Source organism: Penicillium nucicola (genome assembly GCF_028828085.1).
Source record: "Penicillium nucicola strain IBT 29836 chromosome Unknown utg000002l, whole genome shotgun sequence".
NCBI classification, from domain to species: Eukaryota; Fungi; Ascomycota; class Eurotiomycetes; order Eurotiales; family Aspergillaceae; genus Penicillium; species Penicillium nucicola.
In genome coordinates this window covers 2479029-2500629 of record NW_026643126.1, presented here as the reverse complement: position 1 = coordinate 2500629, position 21601 = coordinate 2479029, and the positions used below count along the sequence as shown (strand labels likewise).

The window sequence follows — 21601 nt, the reverse complement described above, 5'->3', positions numbered from 1 at the left end:
ATATCTTCATACTTCCTCATGAAATATAGTCTCTCGCTCAGGCATGAAATCTTTAATCAAGCGCATCAAGACTCGAATAATTTCTATACCACACATTCCTCATAATCAGCTGACGACTAGTGGGGCATCAGTTATCTATTGCACAAACTCAAAAATCGTTGTCTCAGAACCTGGGTCCAGCTACATTCTGTTTACTCCACATCATGGCTGGCTGAAAACACCAAGCTTGATAACACGATACACTTGTGAAACAGACAAAGTCAAAATCCGACTGCGAAACGTGCGTCTCAAGTTCTGCGACGAAGCTGTTCTCAATATTCAGACTCGAATCACACTCGAAACCATCCAGGGAGGCAAAACAGAGAGAAACAAGTGTGAAACATCCTGGATACTTGTTAAGGCTTCAAATTTTCGTAAACTCAATGGCAAGCTAAGCGGGGCGCAGCATGACGCCAAACCCAAATAGGCCCTGTGAGCGGGATCCTGATCTTCCTGTACGGGAGTGGAACGTGAGGGTATCTTATATTGACTCCAGAAGTAAAGATCTTCCCACGTGTCTGAGGCTGCTGTCAATGTCTGAAGTGGGTTCGACTGTATCAGTCCCCTCTGCGGGCTGTACGGCATATGTATGTGCTTGAACAGCAGCAAGCGAGAATTCATTTATCCGGACCCACATTCCTTTCTCGCATTGGAGGTTGAAGACTAAGCGGAAGTCTGCTTTTTAGGCGCCTCGGCGAGGATGTCGAACAAGACGAATTCCTTGTTTTTTTCCAATGTTTGATGTCAAACGTGTAGGACATACTGTTACAGACCTCATGTTTGGGTGAATTCAGGCTATTGATACCCAAAGTGAATTTCTGAGCTCCGATCCGACCGCATTGACTCAGTCGAACCATGGGTCCAGCAGCCCCTAAACAGAACAATGCCATGGTTTACGCCCCAGATCGAGATTGCCGGCCATTTTTCCGCCAAGCGTTAAACCTAATGTGGAAACCGGGCCCCACTTTATAGATGGAGGATTTGGCCCTAACTTTGACCGGGTCAGATTGCCCCCATGTTCGCGTGGGCTGTTTACGGGCAGTCTGTCCTTCCATGACTCTTTTATTTATCTCCTCCCCTCCGTCCAGGTGAATCTCTCACTGCAATCATGCCGGCCACGCCAGAGGAAACCATTTGCAGCGTCTCGGCTCTGGCCACGCAATTAGGCAACCAGATCTCTGTGCACATGCTCAATTACCTTAGCACCACCAAAGACCTCCCTGACGGATTTCGCGAACTGTCCCATACCTTCCTCGATACCTGTCGCACGTTGTGGGCTATTGAAGCCGGAGTGACTGAACTAGCCGGCGCCAATCGCGCCCTACCCGATGTGATAATTGAAGAGGTGGAGAAGAAATTCGTCTCCACGTACCGCGACTTTCAACAACTCGACAAGGTCATTTTGAAACTTGTTCAGTATGAACATCGCGGAACACTGGGGAAGATTCAGCGAGGATGGCATCGGCCAAGCCATGACCTCAATCGGATTCATGAGTCGCTGAAGAAGACCACGGAGACCCTTCAGATCAGTGGCATGGCCTTCCACTGGTCCCTGGGAGACGCACATCCGGAGGAGTCTGTGGGCATTGGATACGCTGGTCTGGCCGCAGCGCTCGATCGCGTGTCCAAAGGCCGCTCCGTGATGGGCATAAACAAGACGCAGTCCTTCGAAAATGAGCGATCCGCATCATCATTCAAAAGCCGTTCGCCTGATTCCATGCGATCGGCACCATCCGTTCCTCCAAAGGAATCCTTTGCTGCTTCCCGAGTCAACCCAAGCATTCGCCAAGAACCAGACGTCATAACGGATGATATGTCTTCTGTCTTGTCTTTGAACGGCTTCCTAAATACCCAGTCTGGACGTGATTCCGAAAAGAATTCCTACTTCGAGCACCGGACACTGCCGCGACGACCGACCAAAACCGATTCAACGGCTTCTGCTGAGGAGATTAGCCTGCAGAATTACAATCATTCAGATACGGACTCTGCCAGCGCCAGGCTCACGCAGACTCTGCTTGCGCACGGCGTCGATATCAAAGACGAAACTCGCAATGGTACAACTTTATTAATCGAAGCAATTCGTAAGCGAGCACCGCAGCAGGCCATCGAAACCTTGCTCAATTCCGGATGCGACCCGAATCGCAAAGACGATTACGGCAAGACAGCACTATGCGAAGCCGTGCAAAGCGACCAGCCATTCATCGTGACAACCCTATTAAACCAAGACGCGAACCCAAATCTACCGGGACCCGAACACGTCCTCTGGTCCGCCGTCCACCGACCAGGCTGCCTGCGCATCCTGCTCGCGCGCGGAGCTGACATCAAAAAGACTCCCGGTCTCATGGAGCAAGCAACAAGCGTCAACAATATCGACGCTGTGCGCGTCCTGCTGCAGGCTGGCATGGACCCCAATTCCAAGAAAGATGGAATATACACTCCCCTTTGCTCGTCCATCCGGGATGACCGCCCAGACATCCTCGCCCTGCTACTTCATCACGGCGCTGACCCTAATCTAATGGCATCCGAATACCCAGCGTGGAAGTGCATTACCCACAAACGCCTCCATTTCCTGCCAGACCTAGTGGCAGCCGGTGCAGACCTGCGCAAACCACCCGGTATCGTCGAGTGCGCCGTACAGGAGAACCACACGGAGGCTCTGCACTGGCTCGTCAGCGAAGCAGGCGCCAACCCAAACGACCGCAACGAGCAAGGCCACACAGCCGTTACGACAGCCATCCGCAAGAACCGGCCCGAAATGCTAGAATGGTTGCTCGCAAACGGCGCGGATGCCAACCTGCGCGGCAAAGACTGGCCGATATACATGGCGACGCAGGCGCCGAGCATGCTGCGGCTGATTTTGCCCCGCATAACCGATCTAGCCGCCCACAAGGGTGTCATGGAAAAGGCCGTGCAGGCAAATCAACTAGAGAACGTGAAATTACTCATTGCCGCGGGTGCTAGCGTGGAGTGGAAGAACGGCGGCGTGTTCTCGCCGCTCACGACTGCGCTGCGGGAGCGCCATTGGCTGATTGTGCGTTACCTTCTGGACGAGGCGGGCGCCGATCCTAATGCTCCTGGTGAGCATTTGCCGCTCGTCAAGGCCATTCGGAGATGCGATGATGGTGACTTTGCCATGATCGAGTTGCTTCTTGAGCGGGGCGCTGATCCGAATAAATGCTACCGTGACTGGAACGCTATCATGCAGGCGATTGAGGACCGTGACCTGCAGTTGTTGCGGCTTTTGATTGAGAAGGGGGGTCTGGTTGATCTTGCTCAGAAAGATGAGATGGGTACGACGGTCTTGGATATGGCGAATTCTTCTGGCTGGCCGGAAGGGATTGAGCTTTTGGTTAATAACGCTCGGCAGTGAGGAGTTTTGTTTTGTGATATCCCTCGATTGTATGTTTTAAATGAGCTTTTTTAAATTAGAACACTTTATTGGTATTCACGCACAGAGTAGTGAGATTAGTTGACAAGTTATCTGGTAGAGAGTATGAAAGGGACAAGATGATCCTATGTGTTAGCCATCGGCAAAAAGTCAGGATCCCGAGACAATTTCTTCTTTTCTTGCATTCGGCGTATTCTCAATCTCCCGTAAATGATTGAGGCGAAACAATGAATTGGTTCTGTAATGTGATACATGCAATAGAATCTTTTTTGCTTGCAAGTCGGCGTTCGCATTCAAGCCCGAGATGAGATATATAATTCACAACACATAGCCTCCACGCAACAAAACAAAACCAAACCCTGACAGTTTCACAATTCCAAACCATGACTGCAGGCAATATCCTTGATAATCTTCCCGCACCGGGAGTACCATACTACACCCCAGCCCAGAGACCACCATCCGGCACAGCAACCATCGAAAACCCACCCAAGCTCTTCGACCCGCTGACAGTACGAGGCGTCACATTCCAAAACCGCATCTTCCTCGCACCACTATGCCAATACTCGGCGGAAAACGGGTACGCCACAGACTGGCACCTCACGCATCTTGGCGGCATCATCCAGCGCGGACCCGGACTAGCCTTGATGGAATCGACCGCCGTCCAGAAAGAAGGTCGAATCACACCACAGGACATCGGACTATGGGAAGACGGACAGATTGAACCGCTGAAGCGCATTATCGACTTTGCGCACAGCCAAGACCAGAAAATTGGTGTTCAACTCAGTCATGCCGGTCGCAAGGCTAGTACCGTTGCGCCATTTGTGTCTATGAATGCGACTGCGACGGCCGATATTGATGGCTGGCCTGAGGATGTTGTTGCGCCTTCTGCTGTCCCGTTCAATGATGTTTACCCGCAGCCGCGGGAGATGAGTCTTGCTCAAATCCAGGAATTCAAGGAGGCGTTTGTTGCGGCGGCGGTGAGGGCTGTCAGAGCTGGGTTTGATGTTGTTGAGATCCACGCTGCGCATGGGTATCTCATTCATCAGTTTTTGAGTCCGATTAGTAATAGGCGGATCGATGCGTATGGCGGCAGTTGGGAGAACAGGACGCGGTTGACGTTGGAGATTGTTGATTTGGTTCGGGCTGTGATTCCGGGGACCATGCCCTTGTTTGTACGCCTCAGTGCGACGGACTGGTTTGATGATATGACTGATGAGTTCCCTGAGAGTTGGACTGTTGCTGATAGTGTCAAACTTGCTCCTATCCTTGCAAGTCGCGGGGTTGACTTTTTGGATGTCAGTTCTGGTGGGATTCATCCGCTTCAGGGAACGAGTATCAAATCTGGTCCTGGATACCAGGCGCCATTTGCGCTTGAGATCAAAAGGGCTGTTGGTAATAGCATGATTGTCTCTGCTGTTGGGGGTATTCGGACTGCCGAGCTTGCGCAGAAGCTCATTGATGATGGGTTGGATGTGATTATGTGTGGGCGTTGGTTTCAGAAGAATCCGGGCTTGGTGTATTCATTTGCTGACGACCTCGGGGTGGATGTCAAGATGGCGAATCAGATTGCTTGGGGATTCAAAGGTCGAACGAAGAAGCAGAGAAGCGACTAGATAGCTTGATTCTGAGAATATGTGATGTGGCTTGAAAAGAACATCATCTAGCAAAAGAAGGAGATCTCATCAACGTTATAGAGATTCGATCTGCTGTACGATAGCAAACCAAACCCCGACTGGATAATCCCTTAGACTTAAGGAACATCGGTAAACCAGCTTGCAAGATCTGGCAAATCAAATCTTCCAAGAAAGCCAAACTCCTCTTGACCTAAGCCCATCTCATCCCAAGCCGTGAAAATACTGAAATCTGTGTTATTGGACTCCTGGCGGGTATCATGCTCCATGTTAATTGGCTCCGCAGGCTGAACTGGCAAATCAGGTCGGTTTACTTGCTGATGTCCTTTCTGCTGCAGTTGAGTTAGAGCCAGAGGGGTGGTGTCACCGGGTCGCCCAGTTGCTATTAACATGTCAGCGTATGAAAATCCACAACCGGCACTAGGGGAAAATACAAGAGTAGTTTTGTGAGATATGCTGATGCGTTACTTGCAAAAATTGTAAAGAGTTCCGAGCAGACTGGCTGAAAATCGCCATAAATGCCAGAATCTCTTCGCACTTGCGCCAACTCTCGTCAACCTTTTTGATGTCGAGTTGTTCTCGGATTGAATGGCAGGAAATTGACATGAGTAGAATAAAGCCTGCAGTAGAGGTATCTTCAATATGTCAGTAAGATAAAAAGGGTGATCTAGGCGGGATGAAAACTGACAAAAACCGTTGTACCACCATGTGTCAGTCACTGTGGTTCGATATGTCTCGTGGACAAGGGAAACTAAGTCCATAGCGGCCATCACACAACAAGCGGCACATTTGGAGAACACAGATGAATATATGATGTTTTTGTCTGGAGTTAGTGCGCCGCCTCTGTCTCCAGTCTGAGTATCAGAGCGACGCGATGATCCTGTTCGCTCCTCGGAGCAAAGTTGAGTGAACATAGGACGGTATAAGAGAAGTCGTAAGTGTATAAATCTATAACTTGTTAGAGGTAAAGAACTGATATATTTGGAAAGTATGATACCTGGTGCGCAAAACGTTTTGCTGGCGCTTGAATATCGCAGATTGAGTGCCAGCTGTACGCTGTTGCGTTTGCTCATCTGTCCAGTTCAATGGATTGGGGACATTTGCTTCAAATGCAGCAAGTTTGTCCTCGAGTTCCATTAGCACATCCAAGCTGCAGTGCTTAGCACCCCGCGGTGACGAAGTGCGAGTATTACTTGATCGGCTCTGCCAAGCGTTATAGACCTCGGATAGAATAGATTCGAGGATTTTGTAGAGCTCAATACTTGAAACATAAAATGTCATATAGCCCATTTTGTGGTCACAAGCCTGGCCACTGAGCTCGCAGGGATCGTCCGCTTGTATATCAGACTCCATAACGGGCAATGGCACTGGTGCGAGATGAGAGGTCATGCTAGGTCTACCGTGGGTCATGCTCACGATCCTGTTTTGAATGTTAGACATGTAAAATGAAGGTTATGGTGCCACAGGTTCACTAACATGTCCATGATGACACAAGTATGCCATGTTCGACGCCGAATTTCAGTTTCTAACGGCTTGGTCGAAGTTTGGGTCGTTGTCTCATGTAAGCCCAGTCCTTGAGCCGCTCGACACGCCAGCCCAATTGCGTTCCAGCATCGATTTGGGTATGGCGTGCTTTGAAGTAGAAGAGAAACCAGTACCAGTGTTTGAACAACGCCGATTGTACCTATGTCTAGGAGATCAAGACCGACAAACCGCTTTGAACGGAGAAAGAAGGAGTATACTGCTGCCTCTCGCTCTGCGGCCGGGATATCGGAAAAATGACAACCAAGAGCAAATATGACATTGAGCGCACAGTGAAAGACCATTGAATTGGGACCGTAATCAGAAGCACCTCCAAGACCAATATTGAGCTGTGGTAGTTCAGGTTTCGGTGCCTTATTCGAGCCCCATAGATTTTCGTAGGCACGCTCAAAGCTAGGCCTATGAAAGAATGGAAATAGGCAGTGAACTCTTTCCCAGTAGCATTCAAGGAGATGATCTGCGAGATCCCGAGGCGGTAGAGAGAAGTCGTCAAACCGAAGCTCGGCTGATGGATGGCCTAAATCTCTCCAAACCCCGGTGTCTGGGCCCTGCGATCTGGCTGGTTCGGTTTTGCTGTTTCGCACAGCTGACATGTATGACTGCAGAGGCATTGCCTCTCCGGCAAGACGCAGGAAAGAGGCCACCGAGGAGTTACCATAGTACTGCTGCTCCCCGGGCGAATCTGTATCCTCTGCATCCTCTGCAACTGATATTGCACCCATAGCAGTGACATTACCATGTGAGTTGACAGCCGGGGAATGGTAAATACTTGATTCTCGCGGCCGAACAGAGCCAGGAGAAAAATAAGAGGCATGCGGAGCTCTGTAGCTTTGTTCTACTACCGATTGACTTCTTTGTGCGTTATATTGCGGCGGCTGAAATGTAGGTGTTGAAGTCAGAGGACTCTGTACAGGCAACACCGGCGTAGAACCTAGTCCCAGAAGCCCTTCAGCAGCAACAGAAGTTCTGGACTGTGCATCTAGTGGATCCAAATCCATACCTTGTCCCAAATGACTCTCTGGTCTTTCGGATGCCCTATCATCTCCATGTTGGACTAATCCCGGCGGTACATCAACGCCACCTCTTGCGCATGCATCTTCAAGATCGCGAATGCGATCATGGAGAATTTTCAAATACTCGTCATTGCTGGCAGATCGAGCATTATCCAATTTATAGACGCATTGCTCCACCGTGAAAGAGCGTCGAACACATGGACCACATATAGGCTTTGCTCCATCACATCGGACCTTTTTATCACGACATGACTCGCAGGCGAGAGCGATCTTGCGTCGACGAGGTGTCTCCCGTTTTGCAATTCCACCTTTAGAAGGCATCTGTTCTGTTCCTTGTCCAATCAATCCTATGACGAAGTTATATGTGATGACCCACAGCGATATGCACGATTGGCATTCCGGGTGGTGACCGAACGTGGGCATGCATCAGGGGCAGAACAATCCCGGAACACAGCCGGATGGCAGTCACGTGCGGGCCAACCCTTTATAATCGCAAGTATTCCCTATCTAGAGAAAAGACTAATTTGGTGGGGAAAGTACGGGGAAATAAGGCCAAGCGCCATGTTCATTAACTTGAGTTTGTGGTCAGTAAGCTGACTGGCTGAAATTCCGGACTCACTTGGAAGCCTCAGGGGACGTCATGTGGTGGATCCCCGGAACACACCCGGGGGTGACCTTGGAGTCCGGGTGCATTCCGGGGTTGATGAACACCCTCGTCATAATGCAAAGGTCGCCCAGATAAAAGTAAGTGGAATCATACTTGTGATCTTCTTACATTGCAGCAAGCCACTGTTCAACACTGCATTCCAGACTTGGAAATCCCCGACGCTTCTGTTTGAACTATACCAGTCAATAGCAGAACATTGAGCCCACCCCATTCCAACCACTCAATCTTGCGCAGCGCATCATATCGCGTCAAATCTCACGGCATAAACTACATCCCACCGGAGTCGTCCATCTACCGGGACTCGAAATGCAATACGAAAATCCCCTGGTTCATATGGACCATCATGCCCTCTCTGCATCCTGCCCATGGCAGGTCGAAAAGCCCCGAAGGCCATCTCAAACCCGATTACCAGCTGAAGATGGTCTCCAGTGGGGATCTGACCCAAGTTTTTGTTATCACGGATTCTCCTCTCCCGTCGGTACTTGGACAGAAGAGCGCCTCGTGCAGAACCTGATGCGAAACATGGCTAGCTTCTGTACCAGTGTCGATATAGAGTTTGACCTTTCCGAATCTCCAACATCCCTGCCAATCCAGGCTCCTCTAAAAGAACCGACCGATCCCTTGGGTTTAAACGGGTTCACCCTTCCCATGTTTCAGCCTTCGATAGTTCCAACAAACGAAAGACTCTCCGAAACACCATCCTTGTCGTCCTCACCAGGCCAAGAACAGGCTCCCTCGCCAGAAAACACATGTACTCGACGAGCGAGTTGTATAAAATTGGAAAACAAGCCAGGGCAGAAAAAGAGGAAGTGCGTTCAAAAGCCAGGGCAGAAATTGTGCCATTGTCGATCAGAAAAGAAACGCAGGGAAATTATTGGGGAAAGATATAAAAGTTTGTGTCAGCTTGTTCCGGGGTTGGAGAAGCACTCTTACACGAGGAAATATGTTCTTGAGGAAGCTGCATTGTGGATTGAGTCTTTACTTCAAGGGAATGATGCACTAAAACGGCAACTGGGGGAGTTGAAAGAGCAAGAAGACGTGAACAGGTTGCGGCTGTTCCCTGTTGAAGAGGAAGATCAAAAGCTTATATACTAGATTTAGTATGCACTTTACGATATTGTTTCAGTGAAACTAAAGTGCATCAAGACTAGACATATGTAATATAGGCAACGCTTTAGGTTTCTGATCGACAATTAGAACTACATGCTTTTTAGATAGGATATCAGCCTTGCAAGTTTTAACGGCCGATAGAAATTATTAAAATCGGGTTCTATTCATTATAGCACCATGGGAAAATTTGGATCCAAATTATCTCCGGTCAGTTGCAGTCTCGGATAAGTTCTTCCTGTCTTAATGATTTGATCTGTCATCTCTTCGGTAGCCTGTACTACCGTAGGTTTGTTCCCATGTGATCCTGCCAGAGAGTCTATGTCAGGCCTAGGGCATAAAATATGGCTTCTGCCTGTTCCAATTGCTTACAGCCTTTCTGCCGTACGACTCAGCCAATCAAAGCAGATATCTTTTACCTCAAACTTTGATCCACATGGTTACGATTCTGCCCGTTCGGTTTTGCCATGTGCATTTTCCAAGTTCGCACTGCAAAGTAGAGAGGTAGCTCTTTAATAAGTCGGAGTAAAGATACTCATTCGGTGGGTGCGTAAGTCTTTCGTGAATATTAATCGCATCCAGGAAATATATTTGAAATGGAACGTTGTATCGCCTATGTATAGTTGATCTATTGAAGAGCTAACATGGATGGGCTTAATTTCAGTTGCTATGACTGATCGGGTGTACACTGACAATGCACCCTCTCAAACACTCTGCGCCGCCACTTCTGCCTGGATTCCGGTGCCAGAGGTAGTAGCATCGGGCGAAGCCTCGGAATTGTCTGACTGTCGAAGGAATTGCACCTTGAACTCAATACTTAAGCGCCCACGGGGCAACGTCCAGTTACGATATTCACGCCAGGGCCGGTAGCTGAAGGACAGGAAGCATCGCACGAAGAACAGAGCCAAGTGAATCAGTCTAGATGTCCAGTCAGTATTGGTATGTATTAAAGGGAAGAGTAGTGGGATTGTTATTGACTGACCCGAACACCACAACCAACCAGCATACGACCTGGGTGATACGGATGAACCATATGAGTATATCTGCGCCCCATGATCCTAGGTCACCGATTCCTGACCCTAACATTCCAAACCCGAATGAATAAAAGACGATAGCGAGGTCCAGGACTAGGTTCAACCATAGCCAGATAGGTCGGTTCCAGAGATACAAACGAGCCAGATTAAGGAACGAGATAAATCCGGCGCCCAGGAGCTGTTGTAATTGCGGTTAGCAGTCTACTTTTCAGGCCAGGAGTATATACTCGTGTGAGATCAAATCATACAGTGAAGAAGGTGCCAATTAGAGCAAACTCTGGTCCCCAGGATCTAAGGCTGCCGAATTGGACAAGATGTACGCAGATGATGGTCATGTCCAGAACAAGGATGAAGACTGCGAGCAGTGCCGAGCTCCACGTCAAAATGAAGATTGTTTTGGCGCATCGTTGTTGATGTCTTTCCACAATCGGATCGTATCGTTCATCCGTCGGGGATCCTAATTCATTGGCTGTGGGATCCGACAGCAGCGGGGTATCTTCAGTGGTTCGCGACATCATGTCAAGAATGTGATTAAGAGGGCAACGTGGTCATATAAATGAGAAGAGAGTCGAAAAGGTCCAAGGCTGTCATATTATCAGTTCTTGACTAACCTACCTAGGTTAAGATCGCGGAATGACTCGCAGGGTCCAAGGCGCCAACAGGGTCAGCACTAGCGCTAAACGAAATTCACTAGTGAGCCGCACCGTGTCCAAAATGCGTCAAAAGATTACATGGGAGCACTTAGCCTACCCTTTCAGAGGGGGTCCGAGAAAAACTCTGACGACGGTACCACACTAAAACGCGTTCTAGCAAACCAACATGATGCCTAATTGATCCTAGACTACTTTAAGAATGGCGGGCGGTAAGATCTAACCCGGTATACTTAAATTCGTTAAGAGTGTCGATAGCCTTACTAGGCAGCTACTGCTAAATCCGTTCGGCGGCGATTAGCGAGCTAAGATAATAGCAATTATGACAAAAGTTGTAAAGTAGGAAACCCTGGATATCGGTAAGGATGTCTATACGTCAAAAGCTTGAACAATAATAAGAACCGACTTCTTTGCTCGCGGCCGTACCGCCACGTACCAAGAAACCGTCAGCAGTCCCTACTACACTAGATAAATTAAGATCCAAAACTCTCTTGATGCCAGAATACAAATCGTCCCTTGGCCACCCATCTGCCCACATGGGCCCGTAGCTCACGCGCCATGTCGTGTGGTCCACAGAAGAAGACTGCCACACTCTCATCGCCATGATAGCTGAATGTTTGGTCCACGATTTCCCTGAGATTTGGCCGTCCCATGAGTGTCTTGAATCCGCCGACTAAGCCATCCGGAGTCTGCACTTCACCCATCTCGATTCCTTGAGAGAAGGAATTGCGCGAGGAATGCTCTGAGGAAACTTGTCGAGTCAAGTAAATGTGAACCTCGGGATCGTCTGCAAAGGTTTGATCTTCGAGGTCTGTAGCCCAAGCAACCTCTGCTGTAGATCTCAACGCCCATGTAAAGTTGAGGTGTTTGTGGCCGCCGCCTTCGTCATCGAGGTATTCACGCAACCCCCGGTAGACAGGTAGGATAAATGTCGCTCCTATTCCGCCAGCCACGAGGAGGATGCGGTCGAATTTCGCGGCGATATTTGCGATGGGAACGGGAGTCCCGTAGGGCCCTTCGATGCGGATTCGAGGTTGGGTCTTGAATCGGTCCGCAAAGGTCAACAAAGTTTGTGTTGTGGGACCCTGACGAGTTCGCAGAAATAGTGCGATCTCGCCTGCGGAGACAGCGGCAACTGTGAACGGGTTCGATAGTAAGCGGTTTCCACCACTACATTCGCTCCCGGAGGAAATGCACATATAGATGTGTTGGCCAGGCTTAGCTTGGAAGCGAGATTGTTTAGACGGTGGAATCTGAACCTGGACTTTTAGCAAGTCCGTAGCGGGGATCTGAGTGATTGTTGCCGAGTCGGTGATGGTGTCGATTCGTCGGAGGATTCGATCGGAAATGAACAGTGCCAGGGTCTCGATCATATAAAGCCGGAGGTGATGAGTATGAAAGAAGAGAATGGGCAATATTGCCAGCCCGATCGCTAGATGGCAGAAGTAAAAGGCTCTGTAGCTCCATTGTCGGCATTTCTCGATACTTGTGATTGCAAGCACGAACATCAAGACCAAGCATATTAGTCCTGTCACAGATGGAAGACTCTGCAGGCGTCCCACAAAGTTTTCAGTCTGGACAAAATAATTCATATATAATGCAGCATGAAGAACAATCAGGATCATAATGATTCGGCCACATATTTGATGCCAGTGGATGAGGTGTTCGTGAGAAGTGCCGAAAATCACTGCCAAGGGCGAATAGCGATTCCGCATAGACAACATATAATGAATAGGAAGTTGGGCTGCAGCAATACTTCCAAGGCGTTTCGTGACATGTAAATAGTCTGGGAAATGGTCATTTGAGCACCCAACAGACCAACTCACGAAAACAATTGCTTACCATCACCGGTCTGATTGACGGACAGAAACAGCAGCCACAGAGTCCAGGCGACTGCAGCAATCCAGCGTCCTATTAATCCCACATTGGGGGAAATTTCACTATTTAACCACCATATGGCAGACCACCATCGCCTGGCAGCGGCCCTAGACCAGCCTCTGGCTGGTTCTATGCCGACCGGTGACTGCCCAAGAGCAGTGTACGCGACATGGAGCCTCTGTTTCTCACCCAATAACCATGTGCTGAGCCGGTAGACTCGATAACCCAAAGCTAGGACTAGGATAGATAGTTGGGAATAGAGTGCGTATTGGTCTAGCAGGCGTCGCCGGTGGTCTTTTTCATCGGAGCTGAGGTCTACAAAATGCCACGGCCAGGGCATGATGCATGAATGTAGGCGCTCCACACGCTGTATTCTCCAGCTGAAGATAAAGTTGCAAAGCAAAGCCCTTGATTGTCGTTGACGCTGTTGAAAAGTGCTTAGCTTTGATTCGTCAAGCCCCCACCCAGGGTGACGCGGCAGTTTGCGGGAAGCGGAAGCCGAACTCTCGCTCCTCCGATTTTGGCGGTCCGAATGTGCACCTCAGTAGGAAAGATGAGAATTCAAGTAAGAGGACACTAGAAAATGAACATGTCGTTTGCATCAAGAGAAAAAAATATCACTCTCTCCTATAACGAGAGATACTGTTCACGTATCCGGATTCGCCTTTCTGATTTCGCCTTCGCATTGCCCAGGTCGTAATTATGAGCCACCTCTACGAGCCAGTCACAAGTTCAGAATCGCAAAATGACGGGGCTGTTGGAAACCAAGTCAAAAGGCCATTGGGAAAGGGAGAATTATTCCGTCTGGCAATAAGCATGGGAGGGTGCGAGACTATTCCGTGCTGTCCGACTATTGCTAATTAAAGTCTAGTCTACAAGTGACCTGGGTGACTGTTATGGCGGCAGGCTCAGTAAGTGGACTGCTTGATAGAGACTTCGATATGGGCTTTTTTAATCCTTTACAGCCGTTTCTTCTCTCCCTTGGACTTGTACCGTCACTTGTTTCTCTGGTCTGGCTGTCTGGCCCAGTATGCGGCACTCTCCTCCAACCATTCATCGGATACAAAAGTGATACATGTACTCACCGATGGGGCCGGCGAAGACCATATATTATATATGGAACTATGGTTGCAGTAGTTTCCATCAATATGCTGGCATGGACCAGTGAGACAATGCGGCTGACTTGCTCCGTGCTGGGTGTCAATCCGTATAACCGTGCCCCTAGTTTAATCACCAAACTGCTGGCAGTTTTCTGGATCTGGGTATTAAATATCTCGCTCCAGCCAGTTCAAGCTGGCCTCAGAGCCCTCGCTGTGGATTGCTGTCCAGATACGCAACAGGCTGAAGTTGGCACATTTACCAGCTGCATCGTTCTCCTCGGCAACTTGGTCGGCTATGGCGCTGGGTTCCTGAAAATGCCTATTCCAAGTGTGCCTGGGTTGGTCGAGAATATACAATTCAAAGGTCTCTGTCTGATTGCCTCCCTATGCCTCGGGAGTACCGTGGCGATTACCTGCTACTTTACGAAAGAGCGAAGTCTAGCAACAACTCCCTCGCCCCAGAAGAAGATCCGCGCTTGGCGAGTGTTCTGGGAAATTCAGAAAACAGCAATAGATCTTCCTCCAACAGTGAAGACAGTTTGCCTAGTTCAATTCTTCTCTTGGCTGGCTTGGTTTCCTTTTCTGTTTTATGGCGTAACGTATGTTCCCTGTCGATCAGGAAAAATCTCATAACTAATTTTCAAAACCACAGATACCTGAGCAAAATTTGTAAGTTGAGCTCCTTATGCTGCACCCTTATCTAACCATAAATTCTTCATAGACAAATCCAACCTTCTCCTAATAAAAATGGGGCCTCCTTCCAACCATTTCTATAATGCACTGCATGAAGAATCCATAAGACATGGCACATTAGCATTGGTCTTATTCTCATGTGTCGCACTGATAACCAACTTTACTCTTCCGTACCTAATTCACGACAATCCAGGCGATAGAACACGAGACGTGACTGATATAGGGAATGTATGGGGTCGCATCAAGAGGAACTTGACCCTCCCTCGCGCGTGGATGGTTTCTCACGTTCTGTCTTCAATAAGTCTCTTTGGGTTGACTGTGGGAGAAGACTTCATCTCATCTGTGGTATTTGTTGCTATCCTCGGTATCTCTTGGGGTCTCACGCAATGGGCACCTTTCGCGATCATCGGGGCAGAAATTGCTAAAGAGTCCATCCCAAACCCCTTGTATCGTGATCACTCCACGAGGGTACCGGAAGCTGCCTCTTCTTCTGGCTCGTTTACTACAAATGATGAAATTGATGCTGAGAAGCAACAATTCTCATCGAATCATTCACCCGGTCCGGCGCGGTCAATGGCGGCTACAACGATGGGGGTCCATAACATTGCCATCTCCTTACCGCAAATCTGCTCCGCCATTATCAGTAGTCTTATATTTGCAATTTCCACCTCACTCAATCTCGGACCAACAGTGACGCTGGCGTGGGTGTTGCGATGCGGAGTGGTGGCAGCTGCTTGTGCTGCTTATCTAGGTCGTGGTATCTAGTTGAGTGGAAAATGAAAATGTATCCAGAATTGATTTAAAGGCTTCAACGGTTTCTTTGATAAAAACATAAAAATCGCATAGTTTCACCTGTAACCTCTTGTATATTATGCGAGCCGACAGACTCAGCAGAAAAGCACTGTCATTTTGGATGATCAGCCTTAAGGTATATCTTCGATAACATACTATAAGTCATCTTTTCTAACAATCGATTATACCACACTACAGCTTGCACAACATTCCACAGCGGATGGAAATATAGTATTGAAATCTCTTATCAACAGTCCGGATAAGATATCTCCACCCGAGTAATAACCGCATCCATCGGCACCGAAGTGTTCATCAAGGCACCTGTACAATGTTCCGTATGATGATAACTACTTAGCCCGCTCTCCACCATGCCACCTCTTTCCAAGGCCCGGTGCATCAATCGCCACCCATACGAACAATGATAGATATGATACTTGCGTGTTGTCCAGCTAAATTCGCCCAGCGGACGTTCTGACAACACTTCGTAGCTTTCAATTGGGCGCTGTGCATCCTCATCATAGTAGAATGTCTCCGAGGCATCCTCGAGGAATTCTGCGCTCAGGTCCGCATCGTAGCATTCAGGTGCCAACCAAGCCAGGGTCAGAAGGTCAAAGATACAGCCGTTGGCACGCGCTGTGGCTGCGTCGTTTCCACAAGGTTGGAGTTGATGTGCTGTGCTGGGATTCACCCGGCTCATGCCCACGGGCAGCACAGTGCTGGGAGACGATATGGCTGAGGATGAAGCTCTTGGGCTATAGAGAAAGAGAGCCAAGAGAGTGAGAGAGCTAACGAATGTTGCTATTTGCAGGAGCAATGAAATGAGCGAGAAAGATGATTTGCGAGCTGGTGTCGGTACTGAGTCAAGGTCGGCGTCAGAGGAGTTGAGTACAGAGTATTTTGATTTCCCTGGATAGGCCATGGTGAGAATGTGGTTCTAGAATCGAAACACCCTCTGAATAAAAAGTGAAGCAATAGACGAGTTGGAGTGGTATAGATGAATGCACAAGGCAACGGAGAAGTACTTGGACGCAACGGTAGTGACTCCCAGGGAATGTTGTGTTGTGTTCACCCACGGCTACATTTCTCTGTACACGACCCACAACATGCTTTTTGCGGGACATACGATTTTGTCTCATTTCCTCGTCTTGTCTACTCTGTTGGAAGATAGTTCCGGTGTCAGCCAAAAGTCCGGGGCTTTTTTCGAGTCCGATTCTCACATGGGGCCGAAAGTGGGACAAACCTGGGAAAGTCCGAAACTGAACGCCTGGCCACAGAATCACCATCTTATGACAGTTTGGTTTACTTGAGAGAGAAAATAATTGAATTTAAAATTTCAGTGCGTAATCGCGGAATCGGAGAAGAATCATGTTAAAGAATGAATATCGTATTTCCATTTATTCGCCGTCATAGGGGTTAGAGATATCATGCGAGAGTAAGACACATTTCATCCCCCATTCTTATAGATTTATGTTAAAGAGACGCATTGAACAAAGAGCAAATGAACCCGTGTGTTGACGTCCGCATAATCCACCAACTCTGGATTGCCGATAAGTTTTGTGCAATGGTCCGTATGACCAAGTTCAATCCCCTCGTTAGAAACCGACGCCTCTATCAAAGCCGCCATGTGGATCATCTTAAGAACGTAGAGACAATGTTGAACATGGTAGCCCTGCGTTGTCCACACAACAGGTGAATATGGCAATTCTTCCGCCTTGAGTGGCACCAAGTCCGTCTCGTTGCCCGGCCGCTCCGAGTACCATTCCCAGGGCCCATATTGCGCCTCCCAACGGGCGGACTCCTCGCGATCAAAACATGAAGGATGCATCCAGCCAAAGCTCATGATATCCCAGAAGCATCCGCGAGCTTTGGCTTCTTCGGGTGTAGTACCGCAGTGCGCTGTGACGACTGATCCGCCCTGAGCCTGTGGTGGACGGGAATCAGGCACTTTGCCGCTACGGCTGTCGGTCACCAAGACGGCGAAAGTAATCATTCCTAGTAAGACGAAACAGGCTATACCCACTATCGAAGCTCTGGGGCGACAATATGAGCGTTTGCGCACGACTGGCAGGCTGAGATTCTCCTCGTCGCTCGAATCGTCCATGCTGGATCGCTTGCTCACGAATGGTTTTTCGGCCTCATCTGGGCCCTCTTCCAGTCGTGACAAGCTGCGGCTGAGGAACCCTGAAGAATTGATTGAGGTTAGTTCGCGTTCAAATTTCGCGGTGAGAGGAAGGTAGTCCGTACAGCCATGCAGTCTTTTGGTAAATGGTCGTATCTCGGCAGCCATGGATGCAGTCGCTAATGCTGTCAAACAGAGAGGCAGAATGTATCATGCTAAGTGATCTTTTTGATCTATAAGACTAGTAGCCGAGATTCACCTGAGCATGTCCGTCCGCTGGGGTCGCCGAATCTGGACCCCCGCACGCAGATAGCCCCGAAATCTATCGGACAATGGAAGCCCTCTCTTTCACCAGCCAATCCACCTTTCCCTCCATTGAGAGACCGACAACACCCGCAGAGTGAACTCCTCCCTCCTTCAGCCACTGCCCAGCATGTCATTTGTGATTCAGCCTTGTTTCCCTGCTGACGCCCCGGGCCTTGCGGCGACCATGATGGGCGCCCGTCTCACAGATCCCCACTGGGCTCATCTGTGGGAGGACCCGTCCCCGGAAGACATCATAGCCAAAGCTACAGACCGGGTTCCCTGGAACTTAGTGACTGGAAGGGATACAAAACGGCACCAAAAGGTAATCGATCGCGAGACCAGCCAAGTTGTTGGGTACGCTCGATGGATTCTACCTACCATTCTGGCAAAGAGTAACGATGTCTGGCTGGAAGCTCAAGTTGCGGAGGCAACTCCAGCGGACCGCGCAGTCTACGAGGAGCAATATCTGGCGTGCACCAAAAACGGTCGTCCGATTGGCATGAAGGGTGGATCAATGATGAGTTACCGCAGCGCGCCCCTGGAAGCGGTCGATGCGCGAATTATGCGAGATGGTCCGTTTCTGAGTAAGCTAAACTCAACCAATGATTAGCAGTAGCTGTTGTAACTGATATACCGCTCTAGTGCTGGATTACTTGACGACAGACCCTGTGTTCTGGCGGCGGGGAATTGGCAGCATGCTCGTGCAGAGCGGGCTTGAGATCGCAGACCAGCACGCAATCAAGACCTATGTCATGTCGGAGCCGGCTGCCTTGAAGCTATATCTCAATCTCGGATTCAAGCTGGTAGAAACCGTGTCGACCGATTATTCCCAGTATGGTGGAACTGAGCCTATGGTTCATTACTTCCTCGTCCGTGAGCCTTCTAAAGGTTCCCTGTGAATGATTTTGTGTTCCTTGCTCTACATATAGATCACCCATTGAATTGAGAGCTCTATCAGTTTTATTTAATTTATTTTGCCCTTTCTATAACAACAATTCTGCTTCCATTCAAACAACGATGAGGAGATCGGCTTCGGACAATTTGATACAAGAATTATAGACAACACGTGTCCAGGTGTCGACTTTCTCCATAGGCTTCCCTTGAGATTCCTCGACGTAATGCTGACAATGTGCCGTATGGTTCTGCTGGGCAATTACCTGTGGAATCAAAACATTGTCATCTTTCATCGCTAGTGCCAGCACAGCCTGCGACCATATGCAGTGCTCTCGGTGGTAGTGACGCGTTGTATACACATCAACCACACGACCTGACAGGGCGACATCTTGTGGAATTTCCACAGTGAGATCCTCATCCAAGTAAAATTTGTACGGGCCTTTAGCTATCCCTGCGGTAGATATTTCCTCATAATAACACTCGGGTGCCGTCCAACCAAAATTCATGAGGTCAAACACGCATCCCAATGATTTTGCTTCGCTGGGGTAGCTGCCGCAGCGGTATGTACCCCCAAGCTCCATAGGGCCACCGAATGAGTCTCGGTATTCCGGCTGGAGAGCGTTCTGCTGGGATAATGTGTACATGCGAACATAGGATCCCGGTTTGTGAACGGTGAAACTGGTGATAACGATCAGAAGAAGAACTGTGGTCGCGAAACATGTAGCAACCACGAGCGCCCTTGGTGTTTCCACAATCCGCGTCCAGATCTCCTTCGCGGTACTCGGCTGAAAACTTGATGGGAGGTCTAAATCACACTCCCCTTTTTCGTTCAATGGATTGTTCTCTTCGACCAAAGGTACCCGATCATATTCCGATCTGGATGACGATTCTGAGGGCGATGAGGGGCCAGAATCATAGTATGGCGCTGCAACGCTGTTGTGAGCATTGGGTTATCGAGGAACAGAGTGAAACTCACACATTCTGAAAACCGAAACAAGTTCCTGCCAAGCAGAAATAAAATCAAAACGGAAACTATATGCTTCGGGTCAAGGTGGCTTCTCCGTGCGAAGTATAGACAGAGTGGGAGCTTACCAGAATGGGCAAAATCGGGGCTTCTTCCTCTTCCAGTGGCCAAATTCGGACCATAGTAGAGGCCATTGATTGGTTAATTTGGAGCAAGAGAGTCGGCATATTTGCGAGAATGGTGTTTTAGATGCCCAAAAAGATAACTTCACTCTTTGGATTTTTTTTCTCTGCAGATTTTATAGTATCTCATATCTTTGAATATGATACTGACGAACAGAATAGAGAAATATCGCCTCTCGTCCAGATATTGAAGTAGAAAGACGGTTCAAAATGCAACATTAATTAATTGCTCCTCATATAACTCTTCAAATTTAAGCACGAAAGGCCTCCCCACCATAGCCGTAATAAAATTATCGTAGTAATTTGATATAAAGATGTGTGAAAAGTTGCATGCAATTTGGCTCATTGTGAATGCTTAGTACAGCTCGAGCTCACAGATGTTGTCTCTTATCTAGAATTGACCACCAGATATCACCACAGGGCTGGTCAATGGTACATCGTCTCTGAAATTCATTGCATCCATCAACTTGAAAAGCCTAGTCGACCTTCTCCTTGCTGGGCTCACGCTTATCAACCTTCTCTTTGCTAGGTTCACGCTTGTCGACCTTCTCCTTAGATGGCTCGCGCTTATCAACCTTCTCCTTAGATGGCTCACGCTTGTCGACCTTTTCCTTGCTGGGTTCACGCTTGTCGACCTTCTCCTTAGATGGCTCGCGCTTGTCAACCTTCTCTTTGCTGGGTTCACGCTTGTCAACCTTCTCCTTAGATGGTTCACGCTTGTCAACCTTCTCCTTGCTAGGCTCGCGCTTGTCAACCTTCTCTTTGCTGGGTTCACGCTTGTCGACCTTCTCCTTAGATGGCTCGCGCTTGTCAACCTTCTCTTTGCTGGGTTCACGCTTGTCAACCTTCTCCTTAGATGGTTCACGCTTGTCAACCTTCTCCTTGCTAGGCTCGCGCTTGTCAACCTTCTCTTTGCTGGGTTCACGCTTGTCGACCTTCTCCTTAGATGGCTCGCGCTTGTCAACCTTCTCTTTGCTGGGTTCACGCTTGTCGACCTTCTCCTTAGATGGCTCGCGCTTGTCAACCTTCTCTTTGCTGGGTTCACGCTTGTCGACCTTCTCCTTAGATGGCTCGCGCTTATCAACCTTCTCCTTGCTGGGCTCGCGCTTGTCGACCTTCTCTTTGCTGGGCTCACGCTTGTCAACCTTCTCCTTGCTGGGCTCGCGCTTGTCGACCTTCTCCTTGCTGGGCTCGCGCTTGTCGACCTTCTCTTTGCTAGGCTCGCGCTTATCAACCTTCTCTTTGCTGGGCTCACGCTTGTCAACCTTCTCCTTGCTGGGCTCGCGCTTGTCGACCTTCTCTTTGCTAGGCTCGCGCTTGTCGACCTTCTCCTTAGATGGCTCGCGCTTATCGACCAGTGGGATAATTGGCGACTTAAAGTATGGCACCTCCCGTCGATCGACTTCAGCAATGGAGCGTTTATCTAAACATAGTATTAGGAGGTGTTCAAATTACTGAAACTTATTGGACATTCAGAGTGAGCATACTGGGAATATTGAGTGGGAAGGCGGCGATCGTAGTCGCGATCGACGCAAAAGTAACGAGAGAACTAATCTTCATCTTGGTAAGGCCGTCGGGGTCAATTCACATGTGCAAACAGAT

General features: G+C 49.0%; 11 protein-coding genes across 11 annotated transcripts; 4 read left to right on the top strand and 7 right to left on the bottom strand.

The window, feature by feature from the left end:
• Nucleotides 1-1147: 1147 nt before the first annotated feature.
• On the top strand, nt 1148-3409 carry N7511_002719 (ankyrin repeat domain-containing protein; the record flags this gene model as incomplete). Its single annotated transcript, XM_057125144.1, has 1 exon — nt 1148-3409. One exon carries the CDS (start codon nt 1148-1150, stop codon nt 3407-3409), a length of 2262 nt encoding a protein of 753 aa, XP_056987303.1.
• A 401-nt stretch (nt 3410-3810) lies between these two features.
• On the top strand, nt 3811-5040 carry N7511_002718 (NADH:flavin oxidoreductase/NADH oxidase; the record flags this gene model as incomplete). The annotated part of the gene is made up of 1 exon (XM_057125143.1): nt 3811-5040. The coding sequence occupies one exon, from the start codon at nt 3811-3813 to the stop codon at nt 5038-5040; it is 1230 nt and encodes a 409-aa protein (XP_056987302.1).
• A 137-nt stretch (nt 5041-5177) lies between these two features.
• Nucleotides 5178-8036, bottom strand: N7511_002717 (uncharacterized protein; the record flags this gene model as incomplete). The annotated part of the gene is made up of 5 exons (XM_057125142.1): nt 5178-5440; nt 5493-5693; nt 5747-6006; nt 6056-6478; nt 6535-8036. 5 exons carry the CDS (start codon nt 8034-8036, stop codon nt 5178-5180), a joined length of 2649 nt encoding a protein of 882 aa, XP_056987301.1.
• Nucleotides 8037-10091: 2055 nt separating this feature from the next.
• Nucleotides 10092-10939, bottom strand: N7511_002716 (uncharacterized protein; the record flags this gene model as incomplete). Its single annotated transcript, XM_057125141.1, has 3 exons — nt 10092-10305; nt 10370-10599; nt 10670-10939. The coding sequence occupies 3 exons, from the start codon at nt 10937-10939 to the stop codon at nt 10092-10094; spliced, it is 714 nt and encodes a 237-aa protein (XP_056987300.1).
• Nucleotides 10940-11544: 605 nt separating this feature from the next.
• Nucleotides 11545-13289, bottom strand: N7511_002715 (ferric reductase family protein; the record flags this gene model as incomplete). The annotated part of the gene is made up of 2 exons (XM_057125140.1): nt 11545-12857; nt 12914-13289. The coding sequence occupies 2 exons, from the start codon at nt 13287-13289 to the stop codon at nt 11545-11547; spliced, it is 1689 nt and encodes a 562-aa protein (XP_056987299.1).
• Nucleotides 13290-13651: 362 nt separating this feature from the next.
• Nucleotides 13652-15507, top strand: N7511_002714 (MFS general substrate transporter; the record flags this gene model as incomplete). The annotated part of the gene is made up of 6 exons (XM_057125139.1): nt 13652-13773; nt 13821-13860; nt 13915-14026; nt 14084-14648; nt 14702-14718; nt 14771-15507. The coding sequence occupies 6 exons, from the start codon at nt 13652-13654 to the stop codon at nt 15505-15507; spliced, it is 1593 nt and encodes a 530-aa protein (XP_056987298.1).
• Nucleotides 15508-15781: 274 nt separating this feature from the next.
• N7511_002713 (uncharacterized protein) lies at nt 15782-16453 on the bottom strand (the record flags this gene model as incomplete). Its single annotated transcript, XM_057125138.1, has 1 exon — nt 15782-16453. The coding sequence occupies one exon, from the start codon at nt 16451-16453 to the stop codon at nt 15782-15784; it is 672 nt and encodes a 223-aa protein (XP_056987297.1).
• Nucleotides 16454-16999: 546 nt separating this feature from the next.
• Nucleotides 17000-17821, bottom strand: N7511_002712 (uncharacterized protein; the record flags this gene model as incomplete). Its single annotated transcript, XM_057125137.1, has 1 exon — nt 17000-17821. The coding sequence occupies one exon, from the start codon at nt 17819-17821 to the stop codon at nt 17000-17002; it is 822 nt and encodes a 273-aa protein (XP_056987296.1).
• A 265-nt stretch (nt 17822-18086) lies between these two features.
• N7511_002711 (GNAT family N-acetyltransferase) lies at nt 18087-18858 on the top strand (the record flags this gene model as incomplete). The annotated part of the gene is made up of 2 exons (XM_057125136.1): nt 18087-18543; nt 18602-18858. The coding sequence occupies 2 exons, from the start codon at nt 18087-18089 to the stop codon at nt 18856-18858; spliced, it is 714 nt and encodes a 237-aa protein (XP_056987295.1).
• A 108-nt stretch (nt 18859-18966) lies between these two features.
• On the bottom strand, nt 18967-19833 carry N7511_002710 (uncharacterized protein; the record flags this gene model as incomplete). The annotated part of the gene is made up of 2 exons (XM_057125135.1): nt 18967-19778; nt 19830-19833. 2 exons carry the CDS (start codon nt 19831-19833, stop codon nt 18967-18969), a joined length of 816 nt encoding a protein of 271 aa, XP_056987294.1.
• Nucleotides 19834-20475: 642 nt separating this feature from the next.
• N7511_002709 (uncharacterized protein) lies at nt 20476-21559 on the bottom strand (the record flags this gene model as incomplete). Its single annotated transcript, XM_057125134.1, has 2 exons — nt 20476-21422; nt 21487-21559. 2 exons carry the CDS (start codon nt 21557-21559, stop codon nt 20476-20478), a joined length of 1020 nt encoding a protein of 339 aa, XP_056987293.1.
• Between the last annotated feature and the right edge of the window lie 42 nt (nt 21560-21601).